The sequence below is a fragment of the Trichoderma ghanense genome (genome assembly GCF_004382785.1).
Source record: "Trichoderma ghanense strain CCMA-1212 chromosome Unknown scaffold_0, whole genome shotgun sequence".
Lineage (NCBI taxonomy): Eukaryota > Fungi > Ascomycota > Sordariomycetes > Hypocreales > Hypocreaceae > Trichoderma > Trichoderma ghanense.
In genome coordinates, this window is record NW_027395663.1 from 629,373 (window position 1) to 646,779 (window position 17,407).

At 52.5% G+C, this 17,407-nt stretch overlaps 5 protein-coding genes across 5 annotated transcripts; 2 read left to right on the top strand and 3 right to left on the bottom strand.

Moving 5' to 3' along the window:
* Positions 1-1,454: 1,454 nt before the first annotated feature.
* On the top strand, positions 1,455-3,429 carry CCMA1212_000222 (uncharacterized protein; the record flags this gene model as incomplete). The annotated part of the gene is made up of 6 exons (XM_073697700.1): positions 1,455-1,610; positions 1,673-1,836; positions 1,899-2,458; positions 2,527-2,775; positions 2,842-2,988; positions 3,050-3,429. 6 exons carry the CDS (start codon positions 1,455-1,457, stop codon positions 3,427-3,429), a joined length of 1,656 nt encoding a protein of 551 aa, XP_073563717.1.
* Positions 3,430-4,716: 1,287 nt separating this feature from the next.
* CCMA1212_000223 (putative secreted glycosidase) lies at positions 4,717-7,287 on the top strand (the record flags this gene model as incomplete). The annotated part of the gene is made up of 3 exons (XM_073697701.1): positions 4,717-6,509; positions 6,567-6,665; positions 6,720-7,287. The coding sequence occupies 3 exons, from the start codon at positions 4,717-4,719 to the stop codon at positions 7,285-7,287; spliced, it is 2,460 nt and encodes an 819-aa protein (XP_073563718.1).
* Positions 7,288-7,600: 313 nt separating this feature from the next.
* Positions 7,601-10,099, bottom strand: CCMA1212_000224 (Ferric reductase transmembrane component 4; the record flags this gene model as incomplete). Its single annotated transcript, XM_073697702.1, has 6 exons — positions 7,601-8,621; positions 8,678-8,799; positions 8,856-8,920; positions 8,986-9,215; positions 9,270-9,569; positions 9,636-10,099. The coding sequence occupies 6 exons, from the start codon at positions 10,097-10,099 to the stop codon at positions 7,601-7,603; spliced, it is 2,202 nt and encodes a 733-aa protein (XP_073563711.1).
* Positions 10,100-12,653: 2,554 nt separating this feature from the next.
* On the bottom strand, positions 12,654-14,088 carry CCMA1212_000225 (Serum paraoxonase/arylesterase 2; the record flags this gene model as incomplete). The annotated part of the gene is made up of 2 exons (XM_073697703.1): positions 12,654-13,682; positions 13,768-14,088. 2 exons carry the CDS (start codon positions 14,086-14,088, stop codon positions 12,654-12,656), a joined length of 1,350 nt encoding a protein of 449 aa, XP_073563712.1.
* Positions 14,089-14,926: 838 nt separating this feature from the next.
* On the bottom strand, positions 14,927-16,312 carry CCMA1212_000226 (Metallocarboxypeptidase A-like protein; the record flags this gene model as incomplete). The annotated part of the gene is made up of 3 exons (XM_073697704.1): positions 14,927-15,237; positions 15,309-15,590; positions 15,646-16,312. 3 exons carry the CDS (start codon positions 16,310-16,312, stop codon positions 14,927-14,929), a joined length of 1,260 nt encoding a protein of 419 aa, XP_073563713.1.
* Positions 16,313-17,407: the final 1,095 nt, after the last annotated feature.

A 17,407-nucleotide genomic window follows, 5' to 3' on the forward strand; every position in this document is an offset into this window, starting at 1 on the left:
CTGTATGATTCGAAGTTAGAAGCAGAAGTTCGCTCTATACTACTATGGGTTGTTATCTGGCATGAAAATTTGCAGGCATTTGAGAGGTGACGATAACAGGGGCTTGGCTATCGTATAAGCTGTCTACTCCGTACCAGCAAGGTAGATACGCGCAAACAATCTACTTCATACTCCGTACTCTGGATAAGTACGCAAACGACGGTCCACATGGCTTCGCTAGCGACAGGAAGTTGGCTCTTACAACTACGAGCCGAATCCTTGCCGAAATGCGGTGTCACGAGCCGCAAGGATGAACATTTGACGGCGCAAGGGCGGCGGCCTGTAAGGGAGAGCCAGCATCGCCGCGGGTTGTGTTGTTCTCGAACCATTTAGCGACGGCTTTGACGCTGGCTTGTCCTTTGGGTTTGAAGCCATTGACCGCGGCGACACTGTGCGAGGAAGATGGTTGCGAACCGCCGTCTATTTAAGTTGTTGGAGGAGGATAGCTTGCTATAACTCGATACGTGGGGGATGGGTGTTCTCATGTTTCTCCCGAGCGCCTCTGTCTCCGTCGCGAACTCCAAGGGTCTGAATCTGTAGATAACGTCGTCAGCCACGATAGATAACACCCTTCAGTTCATACAAAAGTCCAATAGCTATCAGCGCTCCGTATTCATCATCCATGCCTCTTTGACCCCACAGAAGAAGAAGCTTCAGAATGCGGGGGGAGGATAAAGCATCGAGAGAAAGTCCCCCGCCAATCTCCCCCACCCTCCAAAATCGGGCAACCTTTCTCCTCGTTTTACAATCTAACAAGGCCCCACGAACCAGACCTCTCGAGTTTTCTCGCCATTGTCCAGGCATGCCATTCCCCACAGCTTGGGCTCGATAAGCCCAGAAACTTGGTAAGACTCCGGCACACCAGCTCGTCAATCATTGCCATGTTATCCGCGGCTCGATCATCGGTCAATTCCCGCGCCTGGTTCTCGGTGCTAGCATCTCACTGCCTCTCCCCCCCTCTCTTTCCATCATGTCGTTTGTTTTCCCTTGTTGAGAAGTGCTGTGTGGGGGAGATAGCTTTGTCTTTTAGCCATCACGCATCGAAACCCCCCCACCGTAGGTTTCAGAGGCATCATCTGTAACAATGGCTGACTGGCCTTCTTCAACCTCGTCTCTGCAACTATATTAGAAAGGAACAAGGAACCATGTCTTATTGCATGTTTCCAAATGCAATATCGTGATAGCAGCTTTCCCTGGCACCAACCACATCTCGTTGTCTGAATACCCGTCACATCGGGGTGGTGTGCTACTCTTTCTCCCCTGCTTGAAGACACTCGGCAATCTGTCTTTGTGTGGGAAAGAGACGGCATACAGGGCTGTCCAAGTGAGCCTTGGCAAGTCCGTTCAGAGCTACAGAGGAATCGAGGCGGATCTCGGCCCTGAACAGTTCTGATCTCCTCACAACTTCTGTCATCATGGGCCAGCAAGAGTTCAACGAAAAGGACGAGGGGGGTCTGCAGTCCGTGTCTTCGTTTCGTGCCGGCGGCGTGCTCGAAGACTACGCAGACCCGGAGGTTCAAAATGAGTCCGAGAATACCCACAAGGGCGAGTTTGGCACGAAGCGTGATCTTGTAAGTCGATGGATGCCAACGAGCAAAAGAGTGTGCGGACTGATTGAGCCTCTTGCCCATAGAAACCTCGCCAAGTGTCCATGATTGCTGTTGCTGGTACTATTGGCACCGGTCTTTTTCTGGGATCTGGTGCTGCTTTGGTGAATGGTGGTCCTGTGGGCTTCTTCCTCGGCTATGCAATCGTCGGATGTCTGGTTGGCATGATGATGTACTGTCTGGGCGAGATGTAGGTCTGACCTTCTGACACCGTTCCTTACCTTGCTTGATACTAATAGGACAATCTCAAAGGACCGTCTTTGCACCCAACATTGGTGGCTTCATCGAGATGGGCAACAAGTACATTGCCCCTGAAGCAGGATTTGCCATGGGCATCAACTACATCCTCCAGACCGGCCTGGCCATCCCCTCAGAGATTACCGCCGCGGCCGTCATGATCAGCTACTGGGATGACGCCTCAAGTCACGTCTCAGCATATATCGCGGCCTTTCTAGTCCTCAGCATCGGCATCAACCTCCTCGGCGTCAAGTACTTTGGTGAGGTCGAGTTTGTGTTTGCTTGCGTCAAGGTTCTGATGCTTGTCGCCCTCATTCTATTTGGACTGGTTGCCGATGTCGGTGGCATCAATGGCGTGTACACTGGTGGCCGCTATTGGAGGGAGGAGCCGTTCAACGACACGTTTGCGGGCTTGTCGCCCGTCTCCCTCGCTCGCTTCCTCGGATTCTGGAAGGTCCTCACGCAAGCTGCCTTTGCGTTTGGTGGCATTGAGGGTATCAGTGTGCTGGCCGGCGAGGCGCACAACCCCAGGAAGACGATGAGACGGGCTGTCCGAACAGTCTTTTACCGCATCGGTAAGTGGAAGAGAAAAATCTGCATCAGAAGGGGCACTGGTATTAACCTACCCGCCATATACATGTAGTCGGACTGTACCTCCTTACTGTCTTGATGATCTCGCTCAATGTCAGCCAAAGCTCGAAAGATCTCATTGCTGCCGTCTCAAAAGGTGGTGCGACTGCGGCTTCATCCCCCTTTGTGGTCATCTGCCAGCAGACTGGCGTCAAGGTCCTTCCAAGTGTGATTAACGCTGTGGTCATGACGTCTGCGCTCTCGTCATGCAACGAAAACATCTTTGCTGTGGCCAGAACCTTGCTTGCTCTGTCTCGTCAAAGTAAGGCCTTTGTCCTTCGATATACAATCATTCGGAATCGGCGAAATGCTAATGCCTGTCGTCCAGGATCTATGCCCAAGTGCTTCCTCAAGACGAGCCGCTTCGGCACGCCCTTTTATGGCGTCGTAGTCTCGTTCTGCTTTGGACTGCTGGCTTTCCTCTCCGTCTCCAACGGATCAGCCCAAGCCTTCATCTGGCTCTCTAATCTGTCGGGTGAGCTTACCTCTTGTGTAGTATTCCTTTCTGAGGATTCACTGACAAATTCCGTCTTTAGCCCTCAGCAGCTTGATTGCATGGATCTCCATCTGCGTCTGCTTCGTCAGGTTCCATCGCGCCCTCCAGATTCAGGGTGTTGACAGAAGGAACCTCGATCTCCGGGGATGGTTCCAGCCATACATGGCGTGGGTCTGCATCGTTGCCTTCACCATCATTCTATTCTTCAACGGCTTCCAGGCCTTCATCCACAAGTTCTCCGTCTCGGGCTTTTTCGCCTCCTATGTGACGCTGCCGGTGGTGGCCTTGGCCATATTCGGCTTCCGGTTCTACTTGTGGCGGACCGGAAAGCCGTATGGTTTCACGGCTCTGACTGACGTGAATCTCGGAAATGGGCCGGCCAAGGCTCTTCGGGGGACCAAATATGATCTCGCGTCTTAGATGGAGTTGAAGGGACCCTGCGGGAACAGTTGGTGATAATGAACGAGTGAAATACAGGTTGCTTAATGCTATACGACTCCAGTATATCGTGAGTTCCTTCTTATCTCAGGCTTCGAGCGAGTCCTGAGCTGTGCATCATCTTACTACATCTTGGCCACGTGAATATTCAACAGTACTTGCGTTCATTTCCAACAGGAACACCACAAAGGTGCCTGCATGCATGCCATATGGAGGGCGGGGTGAAGGATACGACGTTGCCTATCACCGAGAGGATCTTCATGGCATTACTCCTTTCAGCCCTTAGCATGAGACGAGATTAATCCCGGGCCAATTGTCAGGTGTTATTATTCCCTTGTTCGCATCCGGCTCGGCATCCCGAGTCTCTCCAATTGTTGAGACTATTAACGGTCACGATAAGAAATGTTACCTTTGCACAGCATGTGACTCGACTCCCACAGAACTCTGATCATGGAACATCCCCCGCTTCCTCATGCGATACTCCACGTTCCGATCGTTTCACGGCGCTTGAGATGAAACAGGCAGTTGGTTATCGCCAAAGGAAGAAGCGGAGAGATTTGGAGGACAAGAACTCCACCATGTCCATGGTATCCTCGCACCACATGCGATCTGTCCCTGTACGTTACTGTTACTCTGCATGGATGCTCATAACCGGTTTCTAGGTTATGCATCCAGAAGTCAACGGACTCATGAAACTTGAAGACGTGAGACGCTCAATCAAACAGTATGAGGCTTCGTATCGAGCTGACAAACTTCTCATAATGCTACAGATCTAGATCTACGAGATCTCTATTGCACCCCGACCAATCATGGGACCATTTCCACTCACCTCCTCTCCGAGACACAGAGGGGGAGGAAAGCGTGGAGTAGACGCCCTGTGGTAGGGTTGCAGCCATTTATCCAGGGGGTACGCAATAGTATAAGCCGGCATTCTGCAAATTGGGCAATGCACCTCCCCCTCTTGGTCCGAGACATGCTCATCACAGCCAATGGCGAAATGTCTCATGGCATAGAATGTTGGCGCGGAACATGATGTCCGGAATGTAGCTTCTATCAAATTGTTGAACCGACGGCTGGTGAGCTCTTGTGATCAGAGCGGGCGATGTAACGCAGGGAAATGAGAGAAAATGCAGAGCGATCCGGGGGGTTGCGGGCGTTGATGAGAGACAGTACATATGGAGCCGTGATGGCGTCCCCCGTGATGTTGAATACTGTTCGTCTACCTCTTCTCTCTTGGTTGCTGCCAGAACAACAGAAAGCCTTGAGAACATGGCAAAGGTCAACGGAGCAGTCAAGGCAGCAAGTCTGTTCTACGGGCTGGTTGCTACCGCCACAGTCCAAGCCGCCTCCTTTGATCCCTTGACATACGTCGACCTGCTCATCGGCAGCAGCAACGGCGGCAATGTCTTCCCCGGAGCCACTCTCCCGTACGGCATGGCCAAGGCCGTAGCCGATACCAACAGCGGCAGCAACCAAGGCGGCTTCACGCTGGACGGCTCGCCCGTCACCGGCTTCAGTGTTATGCACGACTCGGGCACTGGAGGCTCGCCGTCTCTGGGCAACTTCCCTCTGTTCCCGTATACCTCGTGTCCCGGCGGCGAGGTAGACGGTTGCTCTTTTCCAAAGAATGATCGTGTCAAGTTCGGCGCCTTTTCCAATGAGAGCGTCGTTGCAAAGCCGGGATACTTTGGCATAACGCTCAACAGCGGGCCCAAGGTCGAGATGACAACTTCGCAACACGCGGCGCTGTTCAAGTTCACGTTCCCTGGCGCAGGCCCTGATGATAAGCCTCTTATTCTGCAAGATCTGACGGACCTGTCGAATTCGCGGCAAGATAACGGCACCGTCAGTGTCGACGGAGATACAGGCCGCTTCACCGGCAATGCTGTGTTCGTTCCAAGCTTCGGTACCGGCACGTATAAGCTGTACTTTTGCACCGACTTCTCTGGTGCAGAGATCTATGACAGTGGCATCTTTGCCAACTCACGTGCAAGTGCCAACGTCAAGGATCTGACCATTTCACGCTCTATCAATGGCTACCCCTTGCCAGGCGGTGCGTTTATCCGCTTTGCCAGCGCCCAAGAGCCCATCTATGCTCGGACAGGCGTCAGCTTCATCAGCAGTGCCCAGGCATGCTCCAACGCGGAGAAGGAGATTACGGACTGGGATGTCGACAAGTATGCCGAAGAAGCGGCCGACATCTGGCGAGAGAAGCTTTCGCCCATCACCATTGAGGCAGGCGAAGGCGTCAGCGACGACTACATCAGGTCGTTCTACTCGGGCATCTACCGTACCATGGTGAACCCGCAGAACTACACTGGCGAGAATCCTCTCTGGAACGATGGCGAGCCGTACTATGATTCGTTTTACTGTATCTGGGACTTGTTCCGATCACAGATGCCGTTCTTGACCATTCTGGATCCCACAACTCTTACAGAGCAGATCCGGTCGCTGATATCGATCTATGAAAACGTGGGCTGGCTACCCGATTGTCGTATGAGTCTTTGCCCGGGATATACGCAGGGAGGCTCAAACGCAGACAATGTGTTGGCAGATGCCTACCTCAAGGGCCTCAAAGACGGCATCGACTGGGAAAAGGGTTACGAGGCTGTCGTCAAAGACGCTGAAGTCGAGCCCTATGCGTGGTCTACGAGCGGCAGAGGAGGCATTGACTCGTGGAAGAGACTGGGCTACGTTCCTGTCCAAGACTTTGACTACAAGGGCTTTGGAACCATGACCCGCAGTATCAGTCGGACTCTCGAGTATAGCTACAATGACTTTGCAATTTCCCAGATTGCTGGAGGACTGGGCAAGAAGGAAGACCAAGAGAAATATATCGAATCCAGCGGCAATTGGCGGAACTTGTTCAAGGCTGATCAGACGTCTTTCTTCTCGAACGGGACCGATACTGGATTCAAAGGGTTTTTCCAAGCCAAGTTTCTGAACGAGACGTGGTTTACGCAGGATCCCTTGATGTGCAGCAACCTGGATTCCAAGAGCATCTGCTCGCTCCAGAACTCGGGGGCTGAGACCTTTGAGAGTAGCACCTGGGAATATGGCTTGTGAGTTACGCAGACCCTCCTGAATCTGACAATGGTACTGACTCCGTTCCTCTATAGCTTTGTTCCGCATGACCAAGCTAGCCTACTTGAGCTTTATGGCGGCCCTGATTCTTTTGTTGACCGTCTGTCATACATGCACGACCAGGAGATTACATAGTACGTCTTCACCAGTGCTTTTGTTTGACATACATACAACTAACCAGATCCTAGTATCGGCAACGAGCCGAGTTTTCTCACCGTATTCCAGTACCATTATGCCGGCCGGCCAGCCTTGTCCGCCGAGCGTAGCCACTTCTACATCCCCAAGTACTTCGCCCCTACACCAGATGGCTTGCCAGGCAACGACGACAGCGGCGCCATGGGCAGCTTCGTCGCCTTTTCCATGATGGGCTTGTTCCCCAATCCAGGCCAAGACGTCTATCTCATCATCCCGCCCTTTTTCGAGAGCGTCAGCATCAAGAGTCCCGTTACGGGCAAGACTGCGACGATTCGCAACGTTAATTTTGATCCTACTTACAAGAACGTGTACATCCAAAAGGCTACTTTGGATGGAAAGCCTTATACCAAGAATTGGATCGACCATAGCTTCTTCACGGAAGGAAAGGAGCTGGTGCTGACTCTTGGTGAAAAGGAGAGTTCTTGGGGTACCAAGGTGGAGGATCTGCCGCCGAGTTTGAGTCCTTACAATAGTAGTGGTGTGGCTCACGCCACTGCTCCAGCCAAGAGATCTTATGTGCCGCGGTTTGACAATGGCGTTTTGGGCATGATGTTCAGTTAAGATGGCTGAATAGAGTAGCAATGAATATCATGATTCGATACACAGTGCCACTGAGTGTTGGAGATTATGCTTACAACTCAACTAGAGCCGATATACCACCTCAACGAACTTGAAGAAAGAGAAGACACACATTAACAAAAGTCAACCGAACGCTGTTGAGAACATTCATTTTTTTTGAGTATTCCAAATGCATATAATACGACCATTTACACAGAGAGTATATCCTCCAAACCACTTTCACACCCTCACAAAAGAACCCGTACGCCAAACCAACCGCAAAGTCCCGTTTTAAACCATCCTCCCCAAGATACTTTTACCAAACAAACATCTCCTCAAACAGCTCAACGTCTATGTGAGCCTTCTTCGTCTGCCTAATCACAGCCTGCCTCGTCGCGTCGGCAATCTCCGCCGGACCGCACACGAATACGGCCGTCTTGCCCTGCGACCGAGTGACAAAGTCGTCCACCGTGGTGTGAATATCAGGCCGCATCTTCTTGAACCGCGAATCGGGAATGCTGTTTCCTGCTTCTTCCGTCTTGGGCGTGGAGCTGGCGGAGCCTTCGGACGTGACGTAGAACTCCATGTTTAGCTTCGATGCTCCTTCAATGGCGCGGAGGTCGTTGGCGAGGACATCTCGGACGAAGCCCTCGTGTCGAACGACCCAGACCAGGCGGACGTTGGGAGGAGGAGTCTGGGGTTGCTTCTGGTCCTCGAAGAACATGCGGAGATAAGGAAGCACGGTGGTGATTCCGCTACCACCAGCAATAAACAGAACGTCGTCGAAGTGATTGAGACGAGCAGGCGTGCCATATGGGCCTTCGAGCAGGACTCGCACACGAAGAGGGCCGGACTCGCTCTTGCTGACTAGCTTGTCTCGCAGCCTCCGCGTTACTCCATCCCGAGGACGGATCATGAAGGTCATGTAGCTGCCCCCCGTCTCGGACGCCAACTCCGTCACACGAGGAGACTGAGTACCGGTCTTCTTCTCGCTAGGCTGGTCACTGCTGCTGCCGTATGCCGGACTGTCATCGAGCTGCTTGGATCGCCCGGCCAGTGTAAAGGGGTGAGACTCCCAGAAGCGCATGCCGGGGAAGTACACGAAGAAGTAGGTTCCGGGGGTTTGGCGGGTGCAGTTGATTGAGGGCTTGACCTGAAGACGAATCATGCCGGTCTCTTCGCTGTAGCTGGCCATTCCCAGAGAACCCTTTCCGAGAAGCGTCTTGTAGTTCATGGCCAGGACTCGCAGAATGCGGAGGAAGTGGTCGCCTGCCCACAGACCAACACAAGCCCACACCCAGACGACGTAGACGCCCTTGAACTGGCCTTTGACGTGTCTGATACTGTTAGTAGACGTACATAGCTTCCTGACGGATAGGAATTGACTACTTACTGGTACAGACAAGCTAGAAAGACGGCTGCAAGGGCAACGTGAGTAGCCTTGAAGAACTCGTAGACTCGATTGCGCAAAGGAGCAAAAGCGAAAAGTGATGAGAGGCCCAGTGCGGTGAGCATCTGTTTGCGCGTAAGTGTGCTGCATGAAATGGTTCAATCTGAGAGAATGGGCTTACAGCGATGCCATAGCGGAATACCAAGTCATCCCTCAACTCTTCGTGGTAGCCCTCCCAACCTTGTTCTTAAAACTCATGCTATCAGCATTGGTGTCCGTTTGAGGATTCTGCCATGAAAAGGCGCGCTTACCATTGACATAGAAGGCCGAAAACACAACACCGTGAATGATACCCTCGACGACCAGGGTCAGGGCAAGCCATCGGTGAAAGAGGCTGAATGTTCTGTAGCTCCATCCGGTGGCGTAGATGAGGACGTTGGCTCTTCCGCTGAAGAGGAAAATGAACGGGAGCTCGGCAGTCATGAAGATACCAAGTCGGTCGGCAAGGATGCGGCAAACCTGTCCAGTGACCGTCTTGTAGCTGGTATAGATGTTAGACTAGGTTTATTCAAGCAAGGAATTGGTCACCACCCACTAAATGTTGTTCTTAAAGACAGGATAGTGGAAAGCCAGCATGAAGATCTGGGTAATGATGTAGCCAGCGATGACCAGAGATTGCAGGCGGAGAGGAATCGTGAACCATCCCAAGGGCTGGTGATGGTGATACGAGAACGTAGGAGCCATCATGAGGTTGCGGTGGAACCAGCCCTTCACTTTGGCTCCCGCATTGGTCTTTCGTACGGGTTGACTGGAACGCTTCACCGGGAGAAGTGCATAAAGGTGGCTGATTGTGGCCAGTCCAAGCACCAATCCCCAGTAGCCGTACGGAATCCATCTACAGGGAAAGACTCGTTAGAAGAGGGAGCTAGATGAGAAAGAGGCGCTTGGTGAAACCACCTACCGGAGCTTCTGGTGGTATACAATGTTGGTGTAGTAAGTGTTGACAGTCCGATGAGCAATGTTCCAGTTCGCCTCCGAAGGCATCGACACAACATCCACCACCGTCTTCTGCGTCTGCTCAACGGTAGGAAGGCTGCCAATGTACTCCTGCGTCACATTGGCAACTGTGCTCTCGTATTCCTTGAGGTTGACCAGCTTAGAGGACTTCTTGCACGTGCCAGCCCACCAGTTGATGCCCGGCGCGAGGTCCTTTTCCTCGCAGTGATCCCACAGACACAAGTAGGTCGAAGTAATCCGCAAAGGGTGAGTGCAGAGCGTCTGCTCAGTTACATTGTCGGAAGCGAACTTGATCTTGGCGAGGGCGTAGTAGCAAGAGGCTCCGCAGACTTCGAGGCCCAGGGGCTTGGCCGCATGGGCACAAGCAACGAAGAAGAGACACACGAGGTAGGAGAGTCGTGACGACATCTTGCTATCTTGGACCTCGTCGGACAGCAGCCTACGGTGCTTTTGGGGAGAGCTGACAAGCCGAGAGAGTAGAGCGAGAACCCGGAGTGTCGATGATATATAACGTATGCTCGGCAAGTTCCAGGCCTGCCTTACCAAGACTCAGCAAAGCAAAGTGTATCCACACCGTCGGCTCATGGCAAAAGAGTCAATCGGCGGCTATCCGAGGATGGCGATAGCGTGGCCATGGTTTCTGTTACTTCTCTCCATCTCCCCACAAAGAATCGTATACTGAACGGCTTAGCCAGTCAGCCTGCTGCGGAAGACTGCCCTTTCTCGTGGAAAACAGTCCACATTTCGGGCGAACTAACCATCTTGCCACGACTCAACGTCACAAAGTCCAGTCGGGAGAGACATCGGAGTCGGCATTCGGGACAACGTTGTTCTAGGGCTGGGCTGGAGATGGTAGGGGTTTTTGTTCCTAGCCTCAGATCTCTCAACAGCCGAAAGAGAAACATTTGTGGGATTGTCAGATACTATGTATTGCCCTTGACAGCTTCCCAATCATGCGTGGAACGGGTCTGCGGAGCCTGCGGTTCCCAGTCTTTGTGTGGAGAACGGGGAGGAGGGATGCTTCATGTATGCTGATGAGCCTACCTAAGCAGGCATAAGGTGTGTGTGCCCTGGTACAGTGTACCGTACGAGAAAGCCAATCGACACACCTCCCCAAGCCGATTTATACGTGAATGCCTCGATAGATAGAGACAAATTAAACCGAGAGTGGCAGAAGGGAATGTAACGGTGAACCGTGCCGAGGTTATATATGCGAAAGCATAACAATAAGGGGTTGAGGGAGGCCACGAATCCCATCTCGCACGGCAAAACATCAATCTTCAGTCCTCGAACGACCCACGAACTGTACGAGAAACGTGACAACGCCGAGTCCGCCTGTCAACTACCACAGCCTAAGGCAAACTAAGTGGGTAGAACTGCATATAAAGCCAGGGATGGTGGAGTGACGATGCCCGCAGAGAGATTAGATGGATTGATAAGATGATCAGATAAAATTTTTTTCCCAAGCCACCGCCCATCACCAAAGTACCTTGAATTCTTGAGAGCTCCTTTTTTGTCCCGATTTGCTCGTCTGATTGGCCTGTCGGATTATGGATCGGGTCTTTACGTGAGAGGGTAGGGGGGTTGGGGGTTGAAAAGGTTCATGTTTCCGTGGGCGAATCCACAAGAGAGCCACAAAATGCCTCGAGCTTGGTGCCCCCAGAAGCACGCCATTTATAATCAGTCGACCCAACAGAGATGCCCTTTGTTTTGTCTATTTCTGGCCGCTGCGAGGAGATGGAAAAGTTCCTATTGAGCCGAAAGCCGTGCTGGCTGCGGGCGTCGCCGGGGAAGAGATTGTCCACGAACGATGAGGACAAGAGGAAGAAGGAGGCAGTCCCTGACGGAGGAGGGACGGACAGACACAAGTGCAGACAGCACCACTTCCTTCCAACAGGGTGGTAGTCCATATTACTGCCTTATTCCAAAGACAAATTCACAGGCTGCCAATCCAATCACTCAAAGTAACATTAGCCTACATAGATAGCCTTAATGACGGCCAACTACCGTTGGGTCAGCTTCAAATTGCCGGTTCAATGTCGGCGGCAGTCCTCGACGATGCTTTACAATCCTTGCCTGGATGCTACGCTCAACAACCATCGTGAAGCTTGTTTCGGCCCGGCAAAATACCAAGCGCAAAGTCTTTCCTCATGAGCAGCCGGGGGACGCAACACGGCGGGCAGTTTAGCCACCCACTCACATTTCTGCCCTTTGAAACATCGTGAGGTAGACCAGATGCCACAGATCGATAGGCTTCCCGGTTGGAGGGGTGTCACCGTGTGTTTGCTGCTCGGCGATTCGGGGATACCGCCGTCTGTGATGACCACTGCTCTGCTTTGGGTTGTCTGGCATTGGTGCGAGACGAGACGTTGGCGATAGCATCTCGCATCTCCTTGGACCGTTGGCCGAGATTGGGATTGGTACTTGTCCAAAGATGGTATTGTTGCTCCTTCTGAATAGAGCAATGCTCTCTATGCTATTCGGCGCGGAAGCATGGATCCAGCCGAAGAAGATTTGTATCCTTGCGACCTCGTCCATGCATGCAGTAGTCTCATTAGAAGACAATGCAACGATGCTATATAAAGGACCAGCTTACAAGATCAACAGCAACTTCCCACTCGAGGGACCGCTGACTCCGTCTCATTGATCACGCTGGTTGCCTATTGTGTGGATGCTGGTGCTGTATCTGGCAGTCGGAGCGAATGCGACCCCCAGTGAAAGAATAAGCATAGCATGCGGGTCAATCTCATGGCACCCGGGGTTTAGGTGACACGATAAAACACTCCGTAAATGTCTGTATATTGCAGTAACCTGTCTGACATGACCCGGTGTCACATATTCTGTAGGACAAGATGAACGCCCGACGCCAATCTTCCGCTCCGTCACCATCGGCATCGCGTTGGAGAAGGAGTGGAAAGGAGGAGCAACGACCACGACACACACAATTATGTCGACCCTCGCTTTACAGATCAACCTTGACGGCAATGACGTTCGAAGCCTGATAGCCCGTCAAGAAAAGCCACGCCCGGCGTCTGCCTCCCTCCTCGTTGGGATCAATGGCCACCAAAACAGAAGCACTCGACGTTCGGAGTCTCCGCCCATCGTCCTCAAAGAGCAGACTGACATCCCAATTCTTCCCACCGCCGGCTACAGTACCATCTCGTTCACCATCCCCCTCCTTTTCTTTTTTGCCGGACTTGGGAGTGGCCTTCCACACCATGTTGGGGTCTAGAACGAACTCCTTACCCTTACTCTCCAAGAAATCGATCCCTCTCGTCGGCCCAGAGGAAACAATCCCGCTGGCATCAAACGTACCATTCGCATACGGATCGCGAAAGTAGCTCGGATTGTCGACGGGCGACGCAAACTCGATAACCTCCTTCACCCGAATAACCTTCTTGCCAGTATCGGCCTCCCCCACGACTTCGCCCACGTGCAGCAGCCCGCTGGAGCACGACGTCACCAGTATCTCGCCCTGGCCGCCTCCCCCGTGACCCAGCCCATTCAGGTTATGCAGCTTCTCCAGCGCAATCGACGCATGGACGCCTGCGCTGTCACCATCTCCATCCTCGGCCGACCCCGGATTTTCGAGCCTAACGTGGACGACGTTTGTCCATCCGGCCATGGAAAACACGGTCTCGATGGTCCTCAGCAGCCCCTCCGTGTAATAGTAGTCATTCGTCACGAAGAATGACGTTGGCGATTCGGCAAAGATGTCGTTTGGCGTCACAATGAGGGGGTGCCATATTGTCCTGACGTGCCGTGCCGTGCTGGAGCCAATGGCGTGGTGAAAGAGCTCTACCACCGAGTGTGACTTGGGGGCCTTTGCGTCCCCGTTCTCACCGTAATGCTCCGGGTTGGGCTTGTGGTTGACGGCAAATATGTAGACCGCCTCGCCTTGAGGCCTATCCGGATCATCAATAACGTCGATGCCATGCGTTACAAAGGGGCCGCTGAAGCCTTCGAGCTCTAGGACCTTTGCTTCGAACGTCTACCTCACAGCGTCAACTCATCGAACGGATCAATATATAGAGCAGGTCCACCACCGTTTTGCGCCTCGGCACCATCAGTCTTACCTTGGGGTCAATAACTTCAAGCTTTCCTTTCATCCTCTCCGTCGACGGATTGGCGAAATGTTCAATTGGAGGGAACCATTTTCGACGACTGGCGACATCATCCTCACAGGCAGTGAAGAGGAGGCCGCTTGGTTCATGGAGATGCAAATCCTCGCAGCCTATCGTGCCATTGACCACCACAAACTCTCCGGGCGCCAATTCGGTGCTTCCCGGCTCTCGAAAAATGCCAGAAACCTGAATAAACCGTTGCAGGAAGACGTTGTACACATAGCCGAGTAGCACGGCAAGCAGCACTATCGCAATCGACAGTCGGCCAGCCATGGGAACGCGCAATGGCAAGACAATGTTGGATGAAGGGCAATGCAATTTCAAAACAGTCGTTAAGCTTACAATAAGATCAAACAGAATAAGATTATAGTCTGCATCATGATTCGGCTCTGGGGTTTCGTGGCTTGGAGAATCAAGGAATGCGGGGGACCGAGGTTCGGCTATGGAGGAGCGGACTTTGAACTTGCCAGCTTTGAGCCTAAGCTTGCGAGGCATCTCAATGCCTGGTCTTTGGTTCCACAAGTTGAGGGGATGAATGATCAACATCTCCAGTTTCAGTGAGACGTTCATGCGGTGGAGAGAAAGCAGTGGTGGAACAAGGGAGTGGCTAGCCAGCACCCCATCGGGGCTTCCCAGTATCCCGTGTATTGAGATGAAAGGGAGAATGCTGGGTTTTTGAACTCTATTAGCTAGGTTAATTTAAATATATCAAGGCTCCCTAGATATATATAGTAATAGTAGCAGAAAATTTAAAGTATTCTCCTTTATGAAGATTAGCAGTAATAGCAGCAGTAGTAAAGCCATACATGGATTTGCTGAGATGCTGAATACTCGAGTAGGGGTGTTGACCAGTCCGCCGTGTTTCTCCCACGGCCTGACGTTGAATGAGTGTATGTGTAGAACGACTACATATGTGGAGTAAATTCTACGGACGCTGAGATTGGCTCGTCATGAGACTCAGACCTTTCCGGCGAGGGTAACAATGAGGATGCACAAAGTAATAAACAATTGAATCGTCTCAACCGCCATGAGATGAACAAGGAGGGTCGTAGTATACCACGAGTCTTTCATTCTCTTCTTGCTGCATGGTTCATCTAGTACTCGTCGATGCTCACTTCATGTTCTGCAGCAAGTACTTGAAGCCTGCGTATGCCTCCTCGCCGCTGGGCAAGATTTGGTCCGCCGGGAGGACGAAGCCATACCTGCCCGTGTCTCTGAGCTCAGATGTGAAGGTGTAATCCGCCTTGATAACGTCGCTCACATAGTCAACACTGGAGCCAGTGGCTTGATAGATAGTCGAGCAGATGGGGCCGTATTGAAACGAGGTGCCGTGGACCGCACGGATGGCAGCAACGGCGCCCTTGGCGAGTGACTGCAGCTCACTGTTGTTGGGCGCGACGGCCGTGCAAGAGTATCCATAAGCTACAAACATGCCATGGTAAGTATACAGCTGCAAATTCACGCAATGGAATGTATTCTCGAAAGGCACTTACGAGTCATGAAGAGTTGAGAGTACGAGTGGTAGTCAATGTAGAGCTTGACGCCTTGGGCCGTCTTGATCTTCTGAATGTACGCAGAGAGGGCCTTGAACTCGACCGAATCGCCCGCAGCAGCGCCCTTGTAGTCTTCGGCACATGGATTGGTAGAGGCGCCTCCAGCGACATTCCACATGTAATTCCAGTTGCGGTTGATATCACGACCGACGCACGAGCTGCCGGAGTTGGCCTGACGGTTCTTTCGCCATAAGCGATCGGTGCTTTGGGTGTACAGGAATCCTAGAGCCAGTCAGTGTGAAACTTCATGTTGTGGAGAAAGCCGGCAGTGGCTTACCATCTACGTTGACAACCGGGAAGAAATAAAAGTCGTACTTGTCCAGGAGGCCCTTGGTCGTAGCATCAGTGCTGGTGAGCAGCGTGTAGGCGAAATACTCGACAACCAATGTCGTGATCCATTCTCTGGCGTGAACCGTTCCGTGCAGGATGACGGCAGGCTTCACGCCTTTGCCGGAGCTGCCCCAGAAGTGAATGCCGGTAATGGGGTTTCCGTTCAGCGAATTGCCAGACGTAACAATCTCGGACGTGTTGGGGAACTGAGCAGCAAGATCTCGCAGCCATTGCAGGTGGTCTGCATAGGCGTGGTACGAGTTGAACCACGTGCTGTTGACGGCGTCAATAGCAAAGGTCTGAGAAGAAGATTCAGCTTCGATCGAGAGGCCAAGATCCTCGTGCATGACCACGGGCTTCAGATCCTGCGTCTCCTTGCGGAAGGCCTCGAGCTGGTCAGGATGGACGACGATGTCTGCGAAGGACCCTGCCTTCTTGGCGGGCTTCCAGGTCTGGAGGTTCAGCCTGTCCACGACGTCGTTGATGCGGCCAATGTTGCTCTCTTCGACGGATACTCGGAAGACCTTGTATCCATCGTAGGAGACTCGGTGAGGCTGAACAGCGGCGGCTGAGGCCGATGCAAGAAAGGCCGATAGCAGAGCAAGGCACTTCATGATGAATTATGCTAACGATGCTGGCGAGGACTTGTTTTTGTGTTCCGGTAGCACTTTGCTGCCAGCGCGAGACAGGTTTCCTGTCCCATATCAGGTAGGATGTTTACGTCGCATATTATATAGTCGGCCGTTCCGTCTCATCAATGTAGACTGCAATGGTTATTATTGGTATTGAATACCGGTGGGACTTGCATCTTTGCTACGATTAGAAGGTGGTAGCCGTGAAGATGGCATCCGAGTGGTTATCAGATGAACGTTGGTCGTTCCCCGCCAATGATCCAGCACCTTAGACGAGAGCAGTGCAACGCTGGGAAGCCGAAGAGCAGCAAACAAGCCAAGCCACGAGGGAAACTTGTTTACTCTGAAGCCGTTTCAAGGTCGAAAGCCGTTGACGATCAAACGTCCCCTCCAACCGCCCGCTAATCGGATCACGTCACGAAGAACCGGCATCACGCAGATCCCATCTCGCATGTGGAATCGCTCAATTCATGGCTTCAAATGCGGCGTCTAGTCAAGGGAACTGCCGAAGAGAGTTGCTCTTCCGTGAGTGGTGATAAGAGGGAGGGGTTGGGCTTTATGGGAAACGGCATTGGAGTCTGATTGACCTGCCGGAACGAGAGTCGCTGTTTCTTTCGATACGATGGGACTTTTGAGGAGCGATGATTAGTCCGGTAGCAAAGTGTTGGAGGTGTGACGCCGCTGCCGAACGAGGTCCGGAGGAGGAACCTGATGCTTCCTATATTTCATCTCGCTCTACTCTTGGTACCAAAGCGACGGCGACTCTCAACCCATCAGTTCGTATTATTCGGGAATGAGGGTCTCATATATTGAGGGTATACTCTTGACCATCTCATAACAGAGATCTACTGGCAGTCCTCTCCAGGCACATGTGCCGGAGGTCAGAGCTCCTCGCCTCCGCTCAAGGTGGCACCGATGTAACGGTATGGCGAAGCGGGCAAAAAGCGACCAACCAGGTGTTGACAACATACATTAAGCCCTCCCAAAGTTCCGTTTAAGCATGTCTCAGCCAGGCTCGCACCAAAAGGTCTTTCCTGCAGCTACTGGCACAACAGGAAGCTGCATCGGTGCATCGGC